Source organism: Caretta caretta, chromosome 15 (genome assembly GCF_965140235.1).
Source record: "Caretta caretta isolate rCarCar2 chromosome 15, rCarCar1.hap1, whole genome shotgun sequence".
In the NCBI taxonomy this organism is placed as follows: Eukaryota; Metazoa; Chordata; order Testudines; family Cheloniidae; genus Caretta; species Caretta caretta.
Genome location: NC_134220.1, coordinates 25,293,468 through 25,314,751, shown reverse-complemented (window position 1 = coordinate 25,314,751; position 21,284 = coordinate 25,293,468). Strand labels below are relative to the sequence as shown.

At 42.3% G+C, this 21,284-nt stretch overlaps 2 protein-coding genes across 5 annotated transcripts in view; one reads left to right on the top strand and one right to left on the bottom strand.

Moving 5' to 3' along the window:
• RILPL1 (Rab interacting lysosomal protein like 1) overlaps positions 1 to 2,069 on the bottom strand; it is a 34,203-nt gene extending 32,134 nt beyond the window's left edge. The window contains exon 1 of one of the 3 annotated variants that reach the window (XM_048822229.2): positions 1,575 to 2,069. In XM_048822229.2, coding sequence (XP_048678186.1) covers positions 1,575 to 1,874 — 300 coding nt within the window. In that variant the 5' untranslated portion in view covers positions 1,875 to 2,069. The remainder of the gene's footprint in view (positions 1 to 1,574) is intronic. The other 2 variants (XM_048822231.2, XM_048822228.2) reach the window with 2 other exon arrangements.
• An 8,001-nt stretch (positions 2,070 to 10,070) lies between these two features.
• On the top strand, positions 10,071 to 18,828 carry TMED2 (transmembrane p24 trafficking protein 2). Of its 2 annotated transcripts, XM_048821692.2 has the most exons (5): positions 10,071 to 10,322; positions 12,557 to 12,749; positions 13,190 to 13,210; positions 15,380 to 15,487; positions 17,280 to 18,828. In XM_048821692.2, the coding sequence occupies exons 1-5, from the start codon at positions 10,143 to 10,145 to the stop codon at positions 17,402 to 17,404; spliced, it is 627 nt and encodes a 208-aa protein (XP_048677649.1). In that variant the 5' UTR covers positions 10,071 to 10,142; the 3' UTR covers positions 17,405 to 18,828. The 2 variants fall into 2 exon arrangements, with proteins under 2 accessions (XP_048677649.1, XP_048677650.1); XM_048821693.2 differs by lacking the exon at positions 13,190 to 13,210 and having other exon boundaries at positions 10,075 to 10,322.
• Positions 18,829 to 21,284: the final 2,456 nt, after the last annotated feature.

Genomic DNA, 21,284 nt, shown 5'->3' with positions numbered 1-21,284 from the left:
TTGCACAGGAGTGAGTTTGCTAAAAGAAGCAATTTTTATCCAAATCACAGTCATTTGGATAGTTTTCTAAATAAACCCGATCACTTCTAGTACAATAATCAAAGCAGCTCATGCTGACCTGCTGCCACATTAGGGTAACAGGGTTTGAGAAAGGATGTCTGTCTCTGGCATCCAGGTGAGCAGGAGTGGGAGCACTTTATTGGTAGCAGCTTAGTCCAAATATTGCATTGCTCCTCAGAGAGGCCACACCATTTTCAGATCTGGGAGAGGTGGGCCTAGGCCCACCCAATATTAAAGGCCCACGCCCTCAGCTAAACCTGAGGAACCACTAAGTGCAGGCTACAAGTGAGTGAGTGTGTGGGACAGTGAAGGAAAAAACAGGGATGGAAGTGAGGTCAAAGGTTGAAAATCAGGGGACCAGAAGAGGACAGTGAACAGAGGACCCCAGGCAGTGCCCACTGCTCCTCAAAGGTGTCTTAAGGGTATGTCTACACTGCAATTAAAAACCCGTGGCTGGCTCGTGCCAGCTGACTCGGACTCGCAAGGCTCAGGCTAAGGGGCTGCTTAATTGCAGTGCAGAGGTTCCGGCTCGGGCTGCAGCCTGGGCTCTAGAACCCTGCAAGGTGGGAGGCTCCAAGCTGGAGCTGGGCTTTCTATGCCGCAATTAAACAGCTCCTTAGCCCAAGCCCCATGAGCTCCAGTCAGCGGGCACAGGCCAGCTGCAGGTGTCTAATTACAGGGTAGCCAGACCCTAAGGAGTCACTGGACACCGCACAGAGGGAACGGAAATAGGCCCCACAGTCCCAGAGCACCCCCTGTCCTGGACGGACAGATGGCCAGCCCCAGAGCCGCCCTAGTGGACTGAGCAGGAGTCTGGGAGCCAGACCCGCTGAAGTTCTGCTGGGCTCAGGCTTTCTACCTCTTGGTCTTTCCCCGTCGGGCTAAGGAGCAGGCTGTTTACCCGCCCCAGGGCATTGTCCTCAGAGTTCCCACGGAGCGCTGCGGCACGAGCCGCCTTCTCTGGCCGGGGATTCTGCTCGGCTCCCGGGAGGGCCGCTGCCTGCAGGGCGAGGCGGGCTAAGCAGGAGGCAAGGGGACACGGGCGGCGGATCTCCCCGGGGAAAAGTCCCTACGTGAAGCGGTCTGTACCTGGCACACCCCCGCTCCCTCGCACTCAGAGCCGGGCCCGTTCCCACCTCCATCCCCATGTCCTCTGGCGCCCCGGCCCCGCCCCCGACCCGGCGGCTCCCCTCGCTCTTTGTGTTCGAATCCGCCGAGCGCAGAAAGTCTGCAAAGGCCGGGGGAGGGCGGGGGGAGCGGGACGACAGCGGCGGGAAGTCCCAGCCTCGGGCGGCAGCCCGGGGCAGGACTTAGGGGGGCGGCAGCCCCGCCCCAGAGCCGGGCGGTGGGTCCCTCCAGGAGTTTGCAGAGGAGTCCGAGCACTTCTCCCCCAAGGCAAAGCGGGCGGGACAAGTTTAGCATTGCGCCCCCCCCTTCCGTTGTGAATGCACAAGAGCCCCCCCTTCCGTTGTGAATGCACAAGAGCCCCCCGCCCCCCCCAAAAAATCCCCCACCTTCTGGTGCTTCTTCTCCTTCTCGATCCGGTCCATCCTCTCCAGCCGGAGCCGATCCAGCTCCAGCCGCAGCTCCTCCATTTCGGGGTGGATGTGATTGCGGCTCACCAGCACCTCCAGGATCTCCAGCACCCGCACCACCTTGGGCATGAGGCGGGCGATGGCCTCGCAGCCGTGCTGGTCAATGACCCGCTCGAACTCCTGCCCCACCAGCGAGGCGATGTCGTACACGTCCATGACCGTCAGCTCCGCCACGTTCTTCTCCAGGGCCGAGGAGGAGACACCCCCACCCCCGTCCATGGCTCGCCCGTCCCTGCGGCGCCCGGGAGTCCCTCATAGGCCGCCGCCGCCGCCCCCCCAGCGCTGGAGCCGCCGGCCCTTCCCCAGCAGCGACTTGCCAACTTCTGCCCGCTGCCTCGCCCGTTAAGCGGGGCTGCTGCGGGCTGCGCGCTGGCCTGGCATGTGGGTCGGAACAGCTGGAGCCAGAGAGCGCCCCCGCCAATCCCACCCCCCTGCCTGCCTCCTCCTCTCCGCCCCGCTCGGTGCCAATAACGCGAGCCTGTCACCATGCGAGGAGGAGGAGGACACCACGCATGCCTGCTGCCTTCCGAGTTGGGATAGCAGGAGTTGGGGATGCGAGATTTGGGGAGCACGTGATGCACCAGACTGCTTCCCCCCCCTCCCTTGTTCCCCGCACTAGGAAATACTTCCTGCGTGTCTGAGGCACACCAGTGTCTTCCTGCTGGTCGATCTTGGGTTTACACTTCTCCACACCGGCCTCTCAAAACACGGCAGCCGCAGTGAAAATCAGTGTGGTGCATCAGACAGCACGTCTGTGTAAAGTGTAAGTATTGATCCCGCGGGGGGGGGGGAGAAGCTGGAGAAATGTGATGTCAATAGTAAAAGTTCACTTAAAACTGTTAGCTTGATATCTCTGCGCTATTATTTCTCCTGGATAAATATTGGACAGATTTACATATTCTTGATTTAATTTCCCCCTCTCCTCAAGAGCAGGTATGATTTCATCGGAGTGACAAGATTTGTCTTTTGCCACAATTGTTTGCTATACAGCAAACAAAGAAAATAGCTACATCAAAATACGTAATACAGTTTTATTATGCTGATGTAACAAATAATTACGTAGTATAAAATTATGGTGTGATAGCATGTTACTTAGGATACAAAAATAACACAGAGATTTTTAAATCTGTGTTGGATTAAAAAGATTTAATATTTTATTTATATCTAGCTCATATTTTTTCTCATAAGTGGATCTCAAAGCACCTTAAAAAGGAGGCAGCAAAAATTTTGAGAATTCTTTCTTAAGTGAATAGAAAATTTTTAAACATGAACTTTAAAAGTCTTTTGCAGTGGGAACACAGGACCTGATCCTACAAACTAGTTACTACCATCATTAGAAGTCACTTTGTCGTTAGTGGCATTACCTAGGATAGAAAACATCTGAGTCCCATCCTGTAAACATGAAAGTCATTGTGTCTACTCAGGTGTACAGGGTCCACCGAGCACTGATCCAGTTGCAGGATTTGAATCCTAATATTGGAGTAAATTGATTTTGCTGGCTTAATTGTTCATTGTTTTTATCTTTGGGCCTGATCCTGCAAACACTACCAGGCATAATGTTCTAAGAAGTCTCATTGACATTGGTAGTAACTGTCTGTAGAATTGGACTCTGGAAATAGAATTTTTATTTAATGTAAATAGTTTTTTTATATAGTAAACTATGTATATGAATTAATTGAAATTTAATAGTGGGTTTTTTTGCTTATGCTCATAAATGTATATAATTTATTATTTATATGGAACACAAAAATGTATTAGATACTTTGCAGATAAATAAAAAAATCACATTATCTGCCCTGAAGTGATTAGTTTAGACCCTTATCCTGCAATCCAATCCATGCACTGCAAGATCAGGGCCCTAATTTTAGACAATGAATGACAGCAACAAACAATGGGATTGGAATAAGGGGAAAAGTTACAATAAATAAATTAATAAAGACGTGACTTACTGTAATATCTTATATACTGTGATTTTGGACCTGATCCTGCATTTCTTTCATACACACAAAATGTCCATTGACATGCGTGGGAGCTTTGAATGCACAGAAGCTTTGCAACATTGGGCTGAGTATGCAGTGAAACTGGTTCACTTCAGCTGTCAGGATCACATTAACATTCCATCATAAGTGGTAAAATTACTAACTTCCCCATATTGGCCAAGAGCAGGAGGCATTCATGTTCATTTAATTGTGTGGTTCTATTTGGGTTGAACGCTCTACTTCCCTGCTTAGCATTAGTCACAAAGCATCCAGGTTATCCAGTAAAAATTGACTTTCATACTTTTTGTTAACTAACTTTTTAGTGGCAAAAATGTTCCAGTGTAGAAGGGATGAGAGTGAATAACAGCAAAGTCATCACTTCATGGAAAACATGGTCTAAGGGGGCATGAAAAGCTATGGGAGTATAATGAGAATACATGAAAGGCCACACCAGGGTACCTTAGAGGAACAAATGTGCTGTGAACTGAATATCTTGTCTGGGTTAAATAAAGACGAAAAAAGAATCCACGTGACCACAGACTCAATCAGGAAAAATTGCCCAGCCTTACATACGAATGTGGATGGGACAAAAAAGAATAATAAATTGGATAGGATAGCAAAAACCAAGACTAGATACAGCTGTAGGGAGATAGCTGTAAAGGGAAGTACAGTAGAACATCACTAATTCACCCTAAAGATTGGAAGAGATAGTGTAAATTAGAGCCTGGCCAAAGTCCATTGAAGCCAATGGGGTTTTTTTCATTGACTTCAATGGACTTTTGATCAGGCCCTTAGGGGAAAGGGGCCTGATCCTTTGAAGAGCTGGGTGTTCCCTTTCACTGGAAGTTGAAGGTGTCTAGCATACTGCAGGATTGGACCTTTAGGTCCTAATCCTGCAGGTGCATAAGAGTTGGCAGGATCAGACCATTAGCAAACAAACTAAAAAAAGCAAGGCTTATCTCATCACAAAATGCATCATGTGACTTCATTTTAATTATTTGATACCTCATAAGTAGGACTGCCAACTTTGAAAGGCACAAAACCAAACACCCCTGCCCTGCCCCTTTGAGGCCCCGCCCCTGCTCGCTCCATCACCCCTCCCTCCACCACTTGCTCTCCTTCACCCTCACTCACTTTCACCAGGCTGGGGCAGGGGGTTGGGGTGCGTGGGGGGTGAGGACTCTGGCTGGGGGTGTGGGCTCTGGGATGGGGTTGGGAATAAGGGGTTTGAGGTGCAAGAGGGGGCTCAGGGAAGCTGTTGGGGGGGCTCTGGAAGGGAGTTTGGGTGCAGGAGGGGACTTCAGACTGGGGCAGGAGGTTGGGGTATGGGAGGGGGTTCAGGATGCAGGGCCCTGGTGGCATGTACCGCAGCTCCCAAGAAGCGGCTGCCAAGTACCTGCAGTCCCTAGGCTCATGGGTGGCCAGAGAGGCTCCGTGCACTGCCCTTGCGCCCGCAGATGCTGCCCCTGCAGCTCCCATTGGTCGCAGTTCCTGACCAATGGGAGCTGCAGAGCCAACACTAGGAGCAGGGGCAGCGTGTGGAGCCTCCCTGGCTGCTCATGTGCCTAGGTGCCACAAGGACCTGGCGGCTCCTTCTGGGAGCCGCACAGAGCTAGGGCAGACAGGGGCCTCCCGCTGCTGACCGGAGCAGCCAGGGTCCCTTTTCGACTGGGCATTCTGGTCGAAAACCGGATGCCCGGCAACCCTACTCAGAAGCATACTTGTAAAGATAGTGTAGTATTTTTTGTTACAAATTCTTAGTGATATGAGATCTTACTACAGGGATGCCTCTGCTATTAAACCTTTACTGAAAAGTGGGAAGAAAATGTTATTTTGTGACTTACAAAATGTGTGGATTAACTGTTTTGGTTTCTTACTCTTGACTAATTCAAATGAACTATCAGTTTCAATTCATTTTGGAGTCTTCATCTTAAGTACCCTGCTTTTAATTAGAAAAGCTATTTCAGCTCTTACTATAAAAGCATGTAAAATATGATTGAAAACATCTCCCCTGCTATTCTGCTAATACGTGAAAGATCTCTAAATGTTTGGCTCCATTTATTTTGTCTATTATGAAGCATCATCCATACATTGTGGTTTGGGACTTAATCAAAATAAGCAACCTGAATGTTTAATCAAAATATCCCATACTGCCAGTATCACAGTTTTAGTAAGACAAGCACGGCTAACAGTTGTTTTGTTTTGGGAAAAGATTTTATTTGTTGATATTTTGAGTAATTAACAATAAGAAATTATGATTACATTGTCTTGACACAGATAGACCCATATCTCAATACAAAATTAACATTTTAAGCAACATTGTATATTTACCATATCATGTTATACCATTAATATTTTCTTCCTGTCGCCCCAAACCTACTTAAACACAACCTTAGCATGGTTCATATGTATATGTGTAATCATTCCTATTACTTTTTTTTGGGGGGGGGAGCTGAATGTTTTTTGGGGGGGCAAGTCTCAAGAAGATACAAAGGAAAGCTAATGGAGGAAGGGGGAGGAGATGTAATTCAGTTATTATCCTCTGCGTATATTCTTCTTGACTATCCTCAAAATACAGGAGTGTCTCTCTCTCAAAGCATATCAATGACTTAATTATTTCTGTTGTTTTCCTGTGCAAGGCATACTACTTCTTTTATCTGGGTTTTTTTGAGAATTTGTCTGGGACTGTTCTCACATAATTTAAACCTTCCTTGATAAGATATTCTGTGAATAGTTTTTCCAGTCATCTAAAGTAGCAATCGTTGCCCGTGTCCACAAATTTAAGATTTTTTTTTTTTTGCTATAAAGAGCAAGAATAGGAGTAACTTCTTTATTCCTTGTTTGAATCATTTTAATGGTCCAACTCCCAATATACATGTCTTTAAGTCCTGTTCAAGTTCTATCTCTGTTTTTTTTTATTTCTTTCAAGATGGTTTTCTAATTTTATTTTTTACTATCCAACAGCTGCATATCGTATGTGAAAGAGGGTCTGGTTGTTTTGCATTTCATACAAATATCTGGGGCAATACTATGTATTTTATTATATAGAGATGGAGAAATATACATTGTGTAAACTAAAAAGTACTGAATTTGCACTACTTGGTTAGTATTAGAGACAATAATTATCATCTGCATTATCTCATTTTATTATTTTACTGTTGTTTCAGATTTAGTCTGCACTCCATGACAATAGCTTTATGTGATTTGTTCTTTAAAAACATAGTCATGAGATTATACATTCTAGACGTAATCTTGATCGCTGAAATTTGAAGACCACATATACAATTGTAAAATACAGATAGTTTTGTCTGTTCCTTTCTTCTCTGAAAGTATTTTTAATAAATAAAAGATAAGCAATCTGTGTAAACTCATATTGTGCATACTTTTCTTTTTTTAATATATCAGCTACATCTGTTTGTTTGAAGGGTTGTCCATACCTAAATAAATCCTTCCATTTATCATAGTAATATTTGCCCCAACATCATTCAGCTGGGGTTTGAAAGCAAACTTTTTTTTTTAATGTTGATATTACCGAGATCTGCTCTTTTTGTTTGGTTTTATGCCTCATGTATGCCAATTAGTAAGTGCACTTTTAAGTAGCAAGTGGTATTTCTGGGTGCCAGAATAATAGGATATGATCCAGCTGAGCACATAATTATATAATGAGATTGGGTTTGTCAGTGTCTGTTGCATCTGTATCCATGATGTACTCTCAGTATTAGAGAGCCATTCCAGTACCTGTCTAATTTGTGCTTCCTTATAGTATCTCTTGAAGTTTCATAATGCCAGGCCTCCCATTTCAACTGGACATTCCAGCCATTCCATTTTGATACTTGGATTCTGATTTGACCATAAGAATCTCTGAATAAGTTTGTTTAATTTCTTGAAGATTTTTTTCAGAGATGTAAAGGGAATAATGGAAAAAAGGATACAAGACCTGGGCAGGATATGAATTTTAAGTATATGAAATCTACCTATCAAAGTCTTTGGTAATAATACCCAACTTTCTAGGTCATTGTAAATAATTGTCATTAATGGCTCAGTATTTAATTTAAACAGCTCCCCCACTTTAGTGATACATTAATGCCTAAATATATAATGTCATTACCCACTGCTTTCCATGGGTATATATCATTTATTGGGATCATATGAAGCCAAGGTTTAGTATTGCTGATGTAGAGTAGTTTAATCTGTATCCCAATTCCTGACCAAAATCTTTAACTATTTCATGTAATACTGGCCTACTTTCATTTATGACTTGTAAAAAAAGCATAAGGTCATTCGTATATAATGAAACTTTGTTTTCTATTCCCAATACACTTATTCCCTGCATTTCTGCAGTGTCCCTGATCTTTTCTTCTAATGGTTCAATAATTAAATCAAATAATAAGGGTGGTAAAGCATACCCGTGTCTTGTTCCACTTTATAATGGTATTGGCTCAGCTTTTGTGATCTTTCCCCAAATACATGTTATAGGATTTTGGTAGATTATTTTAATCCACTTCTGAAAGTGTTCCCCAAAACCGTATGTCTCCAACATTCTAAATAAAGGCCACTGGTCATAGTTGGGTCAGAAATGCAATTAAATGCATTTCAGAATTTATTCAGGGTAAGAAATATTATTAAAATAATCTTTTCAACTTTGACAAGGCTAACCTTGTAGGTACTTGAAACACATAATTAGATAAGATAAAGAACTGTAGGGTATAATCTGAAGAAAGAAGTGGTTCGGGACTAACTACATGCAGCAAATATTCTTATTAACTGGTTACAAAATGCAAGTGAAACGAGGCTTATGAGTTTTAGCCGAAATAATACATGTGATGTTGACACACACATCTTACCTCAGATGATGGTTAATCACAATGGTTCTTTGGCAAGTCTCGGCTTATGAACATTTGGGTAGATGGCCCAACCTTTACTCTAGCTTTAAAAACTCTTCTGTTGGTTTGGTGCAACAACAACAAAAATTAAATCAAACATGACTCTTTGTTTCTGTGACTGGCAGTGTTGATTATTTTCCTCCCATATTAACGTTGAAAAGTGTACACAAAAGAGGTTCCTGTTAACAAATGGAAAGCACCTACCCTCTGACTAGAAACATACATATGTGATGCAATATCATATGTTTATCCATCACATTTTAATGCAGTGCCTGAGATATCTAATTTTACATTTCTATTCTCTCTACAGTTCCCCATTGCTTAATTTTCTTGCTCAACTAGTCCTATTTCTAGTGGCCTTATAATACTTTGTATTTATGTAGCACCTTTCACTTAAGAATCTCAAAGTGCTTTTTATCAACATAAATCCTAGTAAAGTAAGTAAACATTGTCTCAGTTTTGGTGAGTAGTATCATTACTTAGTATACGTTATTCAGCTTTAGAGCTCACTTTTGTCAAATTCAGACCCTGCAGTTTCTGCTTCCTGATCATGGCAGGAAAAGTGGCTGTAAAGGATTGTCCTAAGCACAAACCAGACAACACAGAACAAATATTTTTTGCAGCGTTGTAGCCACGTTGGGGCTGAGATACTTGAGAGACAAGGTGGGTGAGGGAATAGCTTTTAGTGACCCGACAGCTGTGTGAAAGAGACAAGCTTTCAGGTGACACAGAGCTCTTCTTCGGGTCCTGTACCCCTGTGTAGCTCGAAAACGTGTCTCTTTCACCAACACAAGTTGGTCCAATAAAAGAAATAATATTGACAGGTAAGGGGAAATATTTACTTGACTGGACAAATGCTAGGTCCACCTTGCAATGGGAGTGTTTGTCAGCACAGGTCACAGGCTGGGGGACCCTATCGGGCATTTCCAGAGGACGGGTGCAGTGGAAGAACCAGGTCAGAGAGAGCGGAGCCCTTGTTATGCCTGGCCTTGCTGGAAGCCTTGGCAATTCTTCACCGCAGCGATCCCAACCCGGTGAACCTCACCACTGTGCCCGTAACGAGCCCAGCTCGGGGTAACCCGTGACAGGAACCTGCAGCTGCTGCAACCTGCTGCATGGTGGGCTCTGGCTACCTGAACTCCCCTCTGTGTCTTAACGGCCCCCTCCCGGCCCGGCCCGGCCCCTCCCCTCCCCCACTGGCCTCAGTGGTTCCCCCCCGGGAGGCTCCTGCCCCGTCCCGCGGGGCCCCTTTGTGCGCTGACATCCCCATCCGGGTCTCACAGATCCCTGATCCGGACTCCTCTGACGGGCCCTATCTAATCCCGCTGCGCGGATTGTCCCCTTCCGGCCCCCGGCCGTTCCCCACGCGGCGCGGATTGGCCCTGTCGGGTACCGTACCGCCCCCTGCGCAGCGCGGATTCCTCTTGCCTCCCCCCAAACTCTGCACCTCACGGATTGGCACCGCCCACCGTGGCGTGTCCCTCGGTGGCCACCGTAGCGCAGCCTATACGTGGCAGTGGGTCTGTCCTGGCCTATGAGCGGCGGCCCCGTGCCCCGGAAGGGGCGGGCTGTGAGCAGGAAGAGTCCCCCTTCTGCCGCGCCGCTCGGTCCCCCTTGGCTCCGCCATGTCGCCGGTGAGGGCGGTGCTGGCGCTGCTGGCCGCGCTCTCAGCCCCGGCTGCCGGCTACTTCGTGAGCATCGACGCGCACGCGGAGGAGTGTTTCCTGGAGCGGGTCCCGTCTGGCACCAAGATGGGGCTCATCTTCGAGGTGGCCGAGGGGGGCTTCCTGGACATCGACGTGGAGGTGAGGCGGGGGAGGGCGGGCAGGCCGGGGGCGGGTAAAGAGAGGGGGGGAACCGGGGGTCTCGGCCCCGTGAGGAGGGAGGGAACGAGAGCGGGACGTGGGGAGCGGATCTGCAGGGAGAGCTGGGGCTGTGGACTGACCTTGGCGGGGGGAGTGGGGGGGGGTAGGCCGAGGCAGGCCATGCCATGGAGGGGGTGATCCGTGCTGTGGGTGAGAGCGATGGGCTCTCATCATGGCTGGCGGCCAGGGGCGGCGTTTTTGGCCATTGCCTTGAGCTTGTGGGGCTGTTGGTTTCTAAAGTGTAAGGGGGGCTAGCCATGGCTGGGGATGGGGGGGCGGCGCAGCTGTTCAGGTGGGATGAGGGTTCAGCTTCTGGTATTGGCTCACTCCAGGGCGCATGGAATGTCTTGAGCAGAGCCCAGCCTAGCTTCCCATCTGCCCGTGCTGAAGAGAGGATGATAAACTAATGCCTTGATGAGGCAAAGTGAAGCTTTTTGGCATCAGGGAGCAGAGCTGTATCAGGCTCTATCTTATCAAGGGTAAAAGCAGGATCCTTTAAGGGCCAGGGCAGTGTATGGATGTGCCCTATTGTGGTGTGAGGGGATTCTGAGTGTAACCATTGGGTGGGGGTAGGCGGGTGAGAGCAAGGATGTGAAGCTACTGACAGCCTGGGGGGGGGGAATGGAAGAGAGTTTGCACCCTGAGCAGTTAGTAGCCTAATGGCTAGTAATGGGGAGAGCTCAGAGCTATGAAGGTAGGGAGAGTGATGATGGGAGTTGCCCTGGTGGAGATAAATCTGAAGACAGATATGTATTAATCACAATTGGCTGGAATGTTCATATAGCTCTCTCTTTGGTCACTGGCATTTCTTTATATGCCAGGCTTACCTGCCAAATTTCTACTTGGCAGAAGCACTATCACACTCACGCTAGGTCATGGTCTCTGCTGCTGGTAACTTGAGATGTCCAAATTCCCCCAGAAGAGGCTAAATTACATCTGCAGATCAAGTTGCCCAAGGCCAACTGCTCTCTATTGTCAATATAACTGCAGAAAGCACCTGGAAAAGGCACTACTATGTCTAGTAACTGCACTTTCAAAACCACCCTCTTAAAACCTTCCTTCCTTTCTCTATCCCACATCCTCTTTTGAAAGCTTTCAAAATAAGCAGGGGATGTGGTAGGGGATGTTTCTTACAGAATAGTGCTGATTAGTTTGGGGGGCCCACAGCAGTTTCCTAGTTTTGATGCATGAATTTGGACTTAACTTAGTTGGATTTGACTGACATGTTATGAATCGTGGGCTGTTAATTTTTTTAACACCTTCTCCCCCTTGCCCTCCCCCCAAAGAAATCCAGGTCGGTAGGAGAATAATGTACACACTTCATCTCAAAGAATCCCAAAGACACTTCAGTCTACAAATGGAATCTCTTCACCAACCACAGATGCAGTCAGCTTTGAAGTAGAACATGGCAAATATTAGGCTTATCTTGAGCACTTTCTCAAGAGGATGTGAGATATAATAAAGAAGGACAATACTGAGGGTGATTTTGTGAGTGGAATGACTAGATGTAGCAATACCTCTTCTTGGTGCTTTTTGCAGTTATGCAGTGACATTATACAATAGGTAGGAGAGGTATTGAGGAAAAGTATTAAATGCAGTTTAAACTCACGATATCTAGGGCAGCAGAATGTAATGAAACAAGGCCAAGACGCAAGTTTCAACACTCTACTTTTGGCAAACAAGAGCCTTAACATCTTAATGACCACAAGTTGTCAGTACACTGGTTCAGTTATATCCTAAAAATGGCACCTACAGCAGCACAGAATCGTATACTTAAAAACAATAGTGATTTGTCAAAACAAGTAAGTTAGTTTCTCATTTACTTTCCTGACAGAAATGGCGATTAGGGTTCTGTGTTTAGCATCCAAAAGTAAACATAAGATAATGTTCATCTTGACCGTTGAAAGATAATGCAAGTCTTGGCAGTTAAAAAGCCATTTGCATCACGTTACAGAGGTGTTTTCTGAAAGGTTCTAATGCAGATAGAAAAATGTCATACTGCTTTTTGGTTGTGGGACGTAAGAGATTATATAGATTCTGTTGGTATTGCATATTAATTGTAGGAGTGCTGTGTCCAGATAGAATATCATGAGTTTAGTTTAAATTTGCTTTTTCTAAATGCATGATTTCAAGACACACACACAGAGTAGTGAAATTTTCTTTTTTGCCCCCAGATTACAGGGCCTGATAATAAAGGGATTTATAAAGGAGACCGAGAGTCCAGTGGAAAATACACATTTGCTGCTCATATGGATGGAACTTACAAGTTTTGCTTTAGCAACAGAATGTCCACCATGACTCCTAAGATAGTGATGTTCACTATTGATATTGGAGAAGCTCCAAAAGGGCAAGACATGGAGACAGAAGGTGAGAAGAACTTCTGGAAGGAAAATGGTTCTGATTTGTGACCTTGAAACACTAAACTTAGAAGCTTTTCTCTGCACACATCCTTCCGAAGTACTGTACAAGAAATCTCAGAATTCTTATCTCATTTAGTCGCTTTAGTTTGTCGTTTTCTTGAGCAGCTACAACTTGGTCTAAATATTTTTAGACACTACTATACAACATAATGCAAAATGACTGGGAATCGTTCTGCTGCCTGCAGGAACTAATGCTTTAATTCTTTAGTCTTTTCCTAAGTTTCACACTTCCAGTTGAGGTGCTCAGCGCTGTGTAGATTACTACATGCATTAATTGAATTCTTTGATAAGTGTGCTAATATGTAATTTTCTCCTAGCCATGTAAATTACTGGTTTATCTGCAGCTTTTTGTCCTGTACTCTGTTCATCTCTTACACTTTTCCCTAGGTGGTGGAGATACCTGGGATGGTATGTGTACTGCTTTTTGAAAGCTCATTAGCATCTTGTCTTTTGCATATGTTTATTTACTAACATCTAACTTGTGCTTTTCCTCTTCTCTAACATCTGTTTGTTAGCATGAGAATGTCTTTTTTTAATAAACTACACAAAATGAAGGTCTGATCTTGATAGATGCTGGGCACCTGCAGCTTCTATTGTGAGGTCTGGGTGCTTAGCATCTCTCAGGATCAGGCCCTTAAACTGTTAATGAAGATTTGTCTTCAGGGGGTTATTTATGGCTAGCAGGAGACATAATCAGGAGTTTTTGTTAAATAGAATTCAATTTAAAATACTGAACACCTAGTAACTTTAGATATTTCATGGTTGTTGTTTTGCTTTCTGGTATTAAAGTGGGCATGGGGAATTGAGAGCATTTTGGAGGGGAATGAACCATATTATATTCCTTGTAATATAATCTTACAGCTAATGCATAACCTGTAAGTGAAAAATTACAACAGATGTCATTTACTGTAGAATTAAATTAAGGTTTTGGGAAACGGACTGAATCATAAAATTTAGAAAATCATGCTACAGTACAGTAATTAGCAAGAAGACAGTATTACCTTTTGTCTTCTATTATAGCAGATATGTAACCCATGTGTGAAGTGAGTGCTTGATGTTTTCTTGAAATATTTAACAATTTTCTAACTGAGTTCTTATTCATAAGAGATAGTTAAAAGATTCTCTCAAGTCTGTGAATAGCACACCTATCATGCAGAATACTGACACAAGTCTAGTTTCTTCAGCTTAAGGCAGATGTTTGCCTGTAAGCAAGTATCTTTTCAGCATGTTTAAACAATCCATACAGTAGTGATCTTTGTTCTTACTAATAAGCTACCCATATTGCAGTAGCCAGCTGGCCATGAGAATGGGTGGTGTATCTTGATATCTGTAAGGTAAGGTCAGTATTGCTCAGGCAACTATAAAGGGTTTTTTTGGTGACAGAATTCATAACTCATGAGTTATTTCCTCCTTCCTAAAAATAGTGTGGCTTTTGAACAGCCTTCTTCTTTCTCTTATTGCTGAAAGAAAAAGGTCCTTCATGTAGCATTTAAGGCTGCATCTAAAATATCTGCCATTTACAAGCAAAGGTAATAGTATGGTGGCTCCCAAGTATTGTCCTTAAATGTCCCATGAATTGTCCTGAACTTGTAGGTAATTCCTGCAAGATATCTGAACTGTTAGTAGCAGAGGTCAACCTTTGGGGGAGTGACTTGAAGTTCTTGGTGCTAGAGAATTCTGATAAGTACACTTTATTAATCTAAATGTTACAGAGTTGCACATTGCTCTCAGCATTGAAGGCAGTAAACTGTATCCTACTGTCATCTGACATCCAAACTAAATACTAGCTGTCTTGCTCCCAGCATCTGGTGAGCCACCTCAAGCCATTGTTCTATGATAATCATCTAGTGTTATTTTCCTCTTCCATTATCAGGCCACTGTCATGTCATGCCAGTACTTGGAAGGAAAGGTGTCTTCCTTCAGAACTTGTTTTATCCCATATGTCAACTACAAAGGAAGGTCACAAGAGGAGTAGCCAAACACATCTCTTCAGAAACTTATCTTGTTTAGCCAACATCACAAGTTTAAACTAAATTCTCAGTTGCTGTGCTGTTGGCAAATTAGCATTAAAGCTCTGTACTATTTAAGAGAATGTGTTTGAAGGACGTATAGTGAAGGTAATCCTAGCAGGACAGGCATTAGCACAATATTGTACTGATTTGATATGATCAGATAAATTTTGCACGCTGCTTCTCTGGAAAAGTGTGTGTGTATATATATGTTGAATGTCACTGATCTGTGTTGACTATAAAATTGGTCAGCCCTGCCCTGGCCTCCAAGTTAGATACCATGGAGAAGGAGGCCTACCCAAATGTAAAATAAAATTGTAAAGGAAGAAACCTGTGAACCTGACTCTGAGATTCTTAGAAATATCGTTCCCATCATTGTCAATATCAGATTTACTTATCGAACAATCTTTTCCGACAAGGTTGAAAAGTTTTCAGCTGTATAGACTACATTTTACAAAACTAACCATAGTATGGAATTAAATATAACTATTCATCCACTTTCAGGAGAAGCTGGTTTTGATATGTCAGTAATACAGCCTTTCTGACATCTTTTAAAATTATTCTGCAGCTCATCAGAACAAGCTAGAAGAGATGATTAATGAGTTAGCAGTGGCCATGACAGCTGTAAAGCATGAACAGGAGTACATGGAAGTTCGTGAGAGAATACACAGAGCAAGTATGTGGCTTTCTTTGACTTGCATGCTGTTTTTTTCTTAAATGTTGGATATTTTGAGCTTTAGGGAAAGTATCTAGAAACTACATTTGGTTATTTGAGAATTTTAAAACTCTCAAGTTCTGCTAGCATGATAGGATCTCAATGTCATATCACTTCATTTCTTTCTTTAAACCTGGTTGTCCCTAGTGTAACTAAAAAATTTTGTTATGCAAAATGTATATCTGCTTTGCCAGTGTAAAATTTGAAAGATAAAGCAGGAACTATTTGTAATTAGTAAATGGTATGTTCATGAATGTCTCAAGGTCAGTGATACGTTTTCTGGTGGTAGATGGATGCATTATTTCATTCATGAAATTAGTCTGGCTTGCTTTGCTGTAATTGAGCCTAATTCACCTTGTCGTCTTTATGCAGAGATAGGCCTTTGGACATTAGTGGAACTATTGCTGCTCATGTGAGGAAGGTGAACAGGGTCTAAGACGCAATCCCCACTACTTAAATAGAATTGGCAGATAGAATAAATACAGTACAAATAAAGGGAAAATCTGTTTTCCTGTGAAACACATAACTGTACGTTAGAACTTTCTGTATAGGAACTTAATTTTTAAAAAGATTCAATACATATAATTTTCCACTACTTTAGGGCTGAATTTATAAATGTACATTAACATCAATGTCTCCTTATCCTCATGGATTCAAAATTACCTTGATAGTTTTTCATAAAGAGAAACATAATCAAAAGCTTGGGGAAAATGAGGCAGATTCCTGGGGGGACATCCATCAAACAAAATCCAATTATTAAATTCTTCCATTGCTGCATTTCATTACACTGGTTCTAGCAGCTGTGGTCCGTGTTCATAATTTCACATCCAGGAAGAATGTGTCTTCATGCTTTCTTCAAGCAATAATGATTACTAACCTAACGTTTTGTGAACTAGATATCCATATCCAGTTTGTCTTCCTAACAGTGTCTATTATGCTGTTTTTTTTTTTTTAAAGGATATAGAAGATATGATGGTATAACATTAGGCTCTAGGAGAGAGTGTTTTAAACGCAGTGGCAAACTAGTTGTCACATGACTCAAACAGTTTGCTGCTGTTACAACCAGCATTATTCTAGAATTTTACCTGAGAGTAACAGCTCATTCTTGACATGCCAGTGGACTCTTTAAATGTTTACAGTACAAATGCTTTGCAGTATGTGTAAACTAACCAGTTTTAGTGGTAGTTGGCTGTATTTTTGTTTTATCAATATTGGAAATGGTAGACTCTGTAGAACAGTGGATTGATAGACTTGATACTGTGAAGTTAGGAAATGCAGTTGTTGCACTAAAGCGGAAAAAAGCAGGGGAGTAAATCTGGAGTAAGGTACCAAGTGCGGCCATCAAACTTAGTCTGGGTTAGTAAGCATTCTCATGGAGATGGGATAGGGCATTGAAAGGTGCTGCAACTCATGACTGATGAGATTGAAAGAGCTTCTGGTGTCTGAAATAATTCCAGTAGGAAAATTGCCCCTTGGATTGGAAAAATGGACATGTAACTGGCAAATTCTGCTTGGACCTTTAGACCTTATAACCCTTTAGTAGCTGTAATTTTAGAGTGATGTGTCCTGTCTGTCAGCTTTATTGACCTTTTAGAGAGTAACACAGTCATCCTAGACCACTTGGCTGTGACTGCAGAGTATGCCAGCATTCTAAGGGTTGTATGGATGAATGCACAGATGTGTATAGTGCTTGCCGTCATAACCATATAGACCTTATTTTAGTAATCATATACTTCTGTTTTTTCTCCAACAGTTAATGACAACACAAACAGCAGAGTGGTCCTCTGGTCATTCTTTGAAGCACTTGTACTAGTTGCCATGACACTGGGACAAATCTACTACCTGAAGAGATTTTTTGAAGTCCGAAGAGTTGTTTAAGAACTTTTCCTCATGATCCCAAACACTCACTTTACTATCTACCAAACATCTTGGTCACAAAACAATATCATTTAGTTTCTAAACCCTAATTTCTGAACTATAAAACTTATTTGCTTAAGTTCCTAGTTAAAATGAAATGTTTTTATATATCTTCTGTAGCAAAAGCTGTGTTAAAATATCTTGTCACTTAATTGGCATAATTTTTTCACTTGAAATCTGCCTAGTCTTTATGCTAAGCGAGGTCTAAACAGACTGCAAATGCTATAATTCAAACGTAGTAATAAGCAACGTTACTGTCTTTTTCTAACTTTTTTCTGTTTTCATAATTAATTGCAATTCTGTTTAGGGAAACAGTAAAAGGTCCTAAAGTGACTATTTGCATTCTTCACATCTTTAATCCTGCAGTAGACATTATGGAATGAAAATAATCCCCTCTTCACTTTCATGTACTGCCCAGAAGGGCAAATGAAGCAGAACTTCATTCTAATATGACTGATAATGAATAGAAGACAGCTGGCATTTCCACTGTAGTATGCATACTTGGTCACAAAAAAAATCCACCGTAATGATCTTAATTACATTGATTTGTTCCCTACATTCTTTTTAATTAAACATTGATATTAAAATACATGCTTTCCTTTTATTACCAGACAATTATGTGGCTTCAGTTTCACAGGTTTATAACTATCAAAGCCAGTTGTGTGCAGTGTCTTGGCAAACAGTAGTTATTAACCTCATAGTGCTTGCAGGTCTGAAGCTCATACTGTTGGCACTATTGCAGAATGCACCAGTGTTCAGGAAATCTGGATTTCTGATGCCAAAGGGTTAATGGTTCTTGGGGTTTATTGCAATGCTATGCAGCCCTTATTTTAAGTGGTATTTTCCGCCATTATCTGGTCCTAATTAGCATAATGCTAAGTACTGGTGTGTTTTTTCTTTATTTCAGGCACATGTGGATTTCATTTTTTGTATAAACAATTACTTTATTTTCTTGGTATCTGATGCTGGGTTTAAAAAATCTAAAGACTTGTTTATGGTGTGGGTGCTGATCCAGGATTATGTTGTGACTGATGTATATTAGTTGTAATCTTTTTTTCTTTTTCTTTTTCTTTTTTTTTTTTTTGGAATGGGGTGGGGTCTTTTCAAGAGGGGGGGGGGAAGGTCTACAAGTAACACACAACCGTTTTGTACAATTAATTTAAAATTTGTTACAGGTTTTCATGTTCCAAGTAAACTTTTTCAACCTTGGGCAAACACTTGCAGCAGTTCTTCAAAAAGGGTGGCTGTTACACCTTAATGCAACTGTTGTGTGCCAATATTTTTGTGTGAAACACTTCAAAATTGAATTCTAAGATGTACATTTAAAATTGCTTGTGAATCTAAATATGACCCAGGTTCAATAAATAAACAAATTCTTAAAAAAATGGTTTTGTCTTTTGACCGTTAACTAGGACATTCTCTACCTTTTCATGTTTGAGATTTTGCTTTTTAAAATATTTTTAGAAAAAATGAGTGCAAAGAAAAATACACCTTAGTTGGAATATCCTACTCTGTTTATGGGGTAAAAGAAATTTTGGACAATACTAAATATACAGCTTTTACTAATAACGTGCAGCCACACTTGTATTTGAATTTTATTAGTTTTCTTATCAACCTGTGGAAAGTTTTTGAACTAAATATACAGTCAAATGAGTACAAACTATTTGGCCTGATTTTTGCAGGGAAAGCTAGTTGGGCACTAGTTGCTTTAGCATTAAGTCCAAAACAGTTTGATTAGAGTTGGGTATTTGAGGGCATGTAAAGAAAATGTTTAAAATGGGATGTTTAGCAAAGAGTAGATGCTTGATGGAAAATGCTTATTTTATTTTTGTAGGGACGCTTTTTTATGTTTAAAACAGCAGGATAATAGTTGCATTTCACTAATACCCTATAGTGTTCATGCAAAACTAAATAAAAACAACTTTAAAAATTGAAATAAAATTAAAAGAATAAATGGACACAAATCAGATGTCAAGAATTATAACATTCATAAACCAGTCGGAGAACACTTCAATCTCTCTGGTCACGCAATCACAGACATGAAGGTCTCTATCTTAAAACAAAAAAACTTCAAATCCAGACTCCAGCGAGAAACTGCTGAATTGGAATTCATTTGCAAATTGGATACTATTAATTTAGGCTTAAATAGAGACTGGGAATGGCTAAGTCATTATGCAAGGTAGCCTGTTTCCTCTTGTTTTTTCCTACCTCCCCCCCAGATATTCTGGTTTAACTTGGATTTAAACTTGGAGAGTGGTCAGTTTAGATGAGCTATTACCAGCAGGAGAGTAAGTTTGTGTGTGTATGGGGGTGGGGGGGAAGTGAGAAAACCTGGATCTATGCAGGAAATAGCCCGACTTGATTATGTAAAGAGTTGTCACTTTGGATGGGCTAGCACCAGCAGGAGAGTGAATTTGTGTGGGGGGGTGGAGGGTGAGAAAACCTGGATTTGTGCTGGAAATGGCCCACCTGCTGATCACTTTAGATAAGCTATTACCAGCAGGACAGTGGGGTGGGAGGAGGTATTGTTTCATATTCTCTGTGTGTATATAAAGTCTGCTGCAGTTTCCACGGTACACATCTGATGAAGTGAGCTGTGGCTCACGAAAGCTCATGCTCAAATAAATTGGTTAGTCTCTAAGGTGCCACAAGTACTCCTTTTCTTTTTGCGAATACAGACTAACACGGCTGTTCCTCTGAAACCTTTAAAAATTGAGACATCTGACCCAGCAGAAGAGGAGATAGGGAATCTTTTTCTTATTTCAAGCTGGTACAGGTGAAAGCACCTGGACTGCTTGTGAAAGAGTATCCACATAGGTTTCAGAGTAGCAGCTGTGTTAGTCTGTATTCGCAAAAAGAAAAGGAGGACTTGTGGCACCTTAGAGACTAACAAATTTATTTGAGCATAAGCTTTCGTGAGCTACAGCTCACTTCACCGGATGTATCCACATAAGTGCCTGAAGAATTTCATGGGTTTTCCAAGCACCAGTACAACTATCTGCTGTCCATCTTCTAGCTTCTGTGCAATTATGTTGCTGACTAGTGCTTTCTGATTCAGGTCTAATCTGCCCACCAAAGTGACAAGCACATTTCTGTATCATCATCAAGATCTGGATTTTACCATGCATATCCAGGTAGTATCCACATAACTAGTGCTGCTGCTTTCCTAGCACATCTACAATCTGTCCTTGGTTGAGCCGCCATTAGGTATAATGGGCTCTTAGTTCATCATAAACATAAATTTCTAGTGCATTTTATAAAATGCCTGGTCTGTAAGCTCCTAGACTATTATGTGGAATATTCAAAGCTGATCCCTTTAAAATGTAATCTTACTGTGTGTTCAGTAACACCTCAAATTTTATGCCTTTGACCTAGATCTCATAAGTTGTCCATTGAATATATTGCTTCCTTGATACCTTCAATATTATAAAGTTTTTATATAGGAAAAATTAAGGCTATAGGGTACCTTAATACTGTATCTATATGGACTGTCCTCAATCTTGTTAATCAGAGGTACAGCTGGCTGAAGCTAGCCAGCATATCCACTGTTACCTGGTTAAGTGTGAAGGGCATTTGTATACCAATTACTATGTATTTCAGTTTGGAACTTCAAGATGTCACAGAAGCTACTGAAGAGCAGTTATTCACCAAATGTTGACCTCTTCCCATAGTGACTTGTGTTGTGAAAGGTACATTTCTATGGTCTCTACTTATCTAATGGAAGGAGAGAAGAAAAAAAAATCTCTGGCCTAATAAAGCAAAGTCAGTGGCAGAGAAACTCACCAGTATCCCACCGCTCATACCCATCATGCCTTCAGGCTTGCCTATTAAGATGTAAACA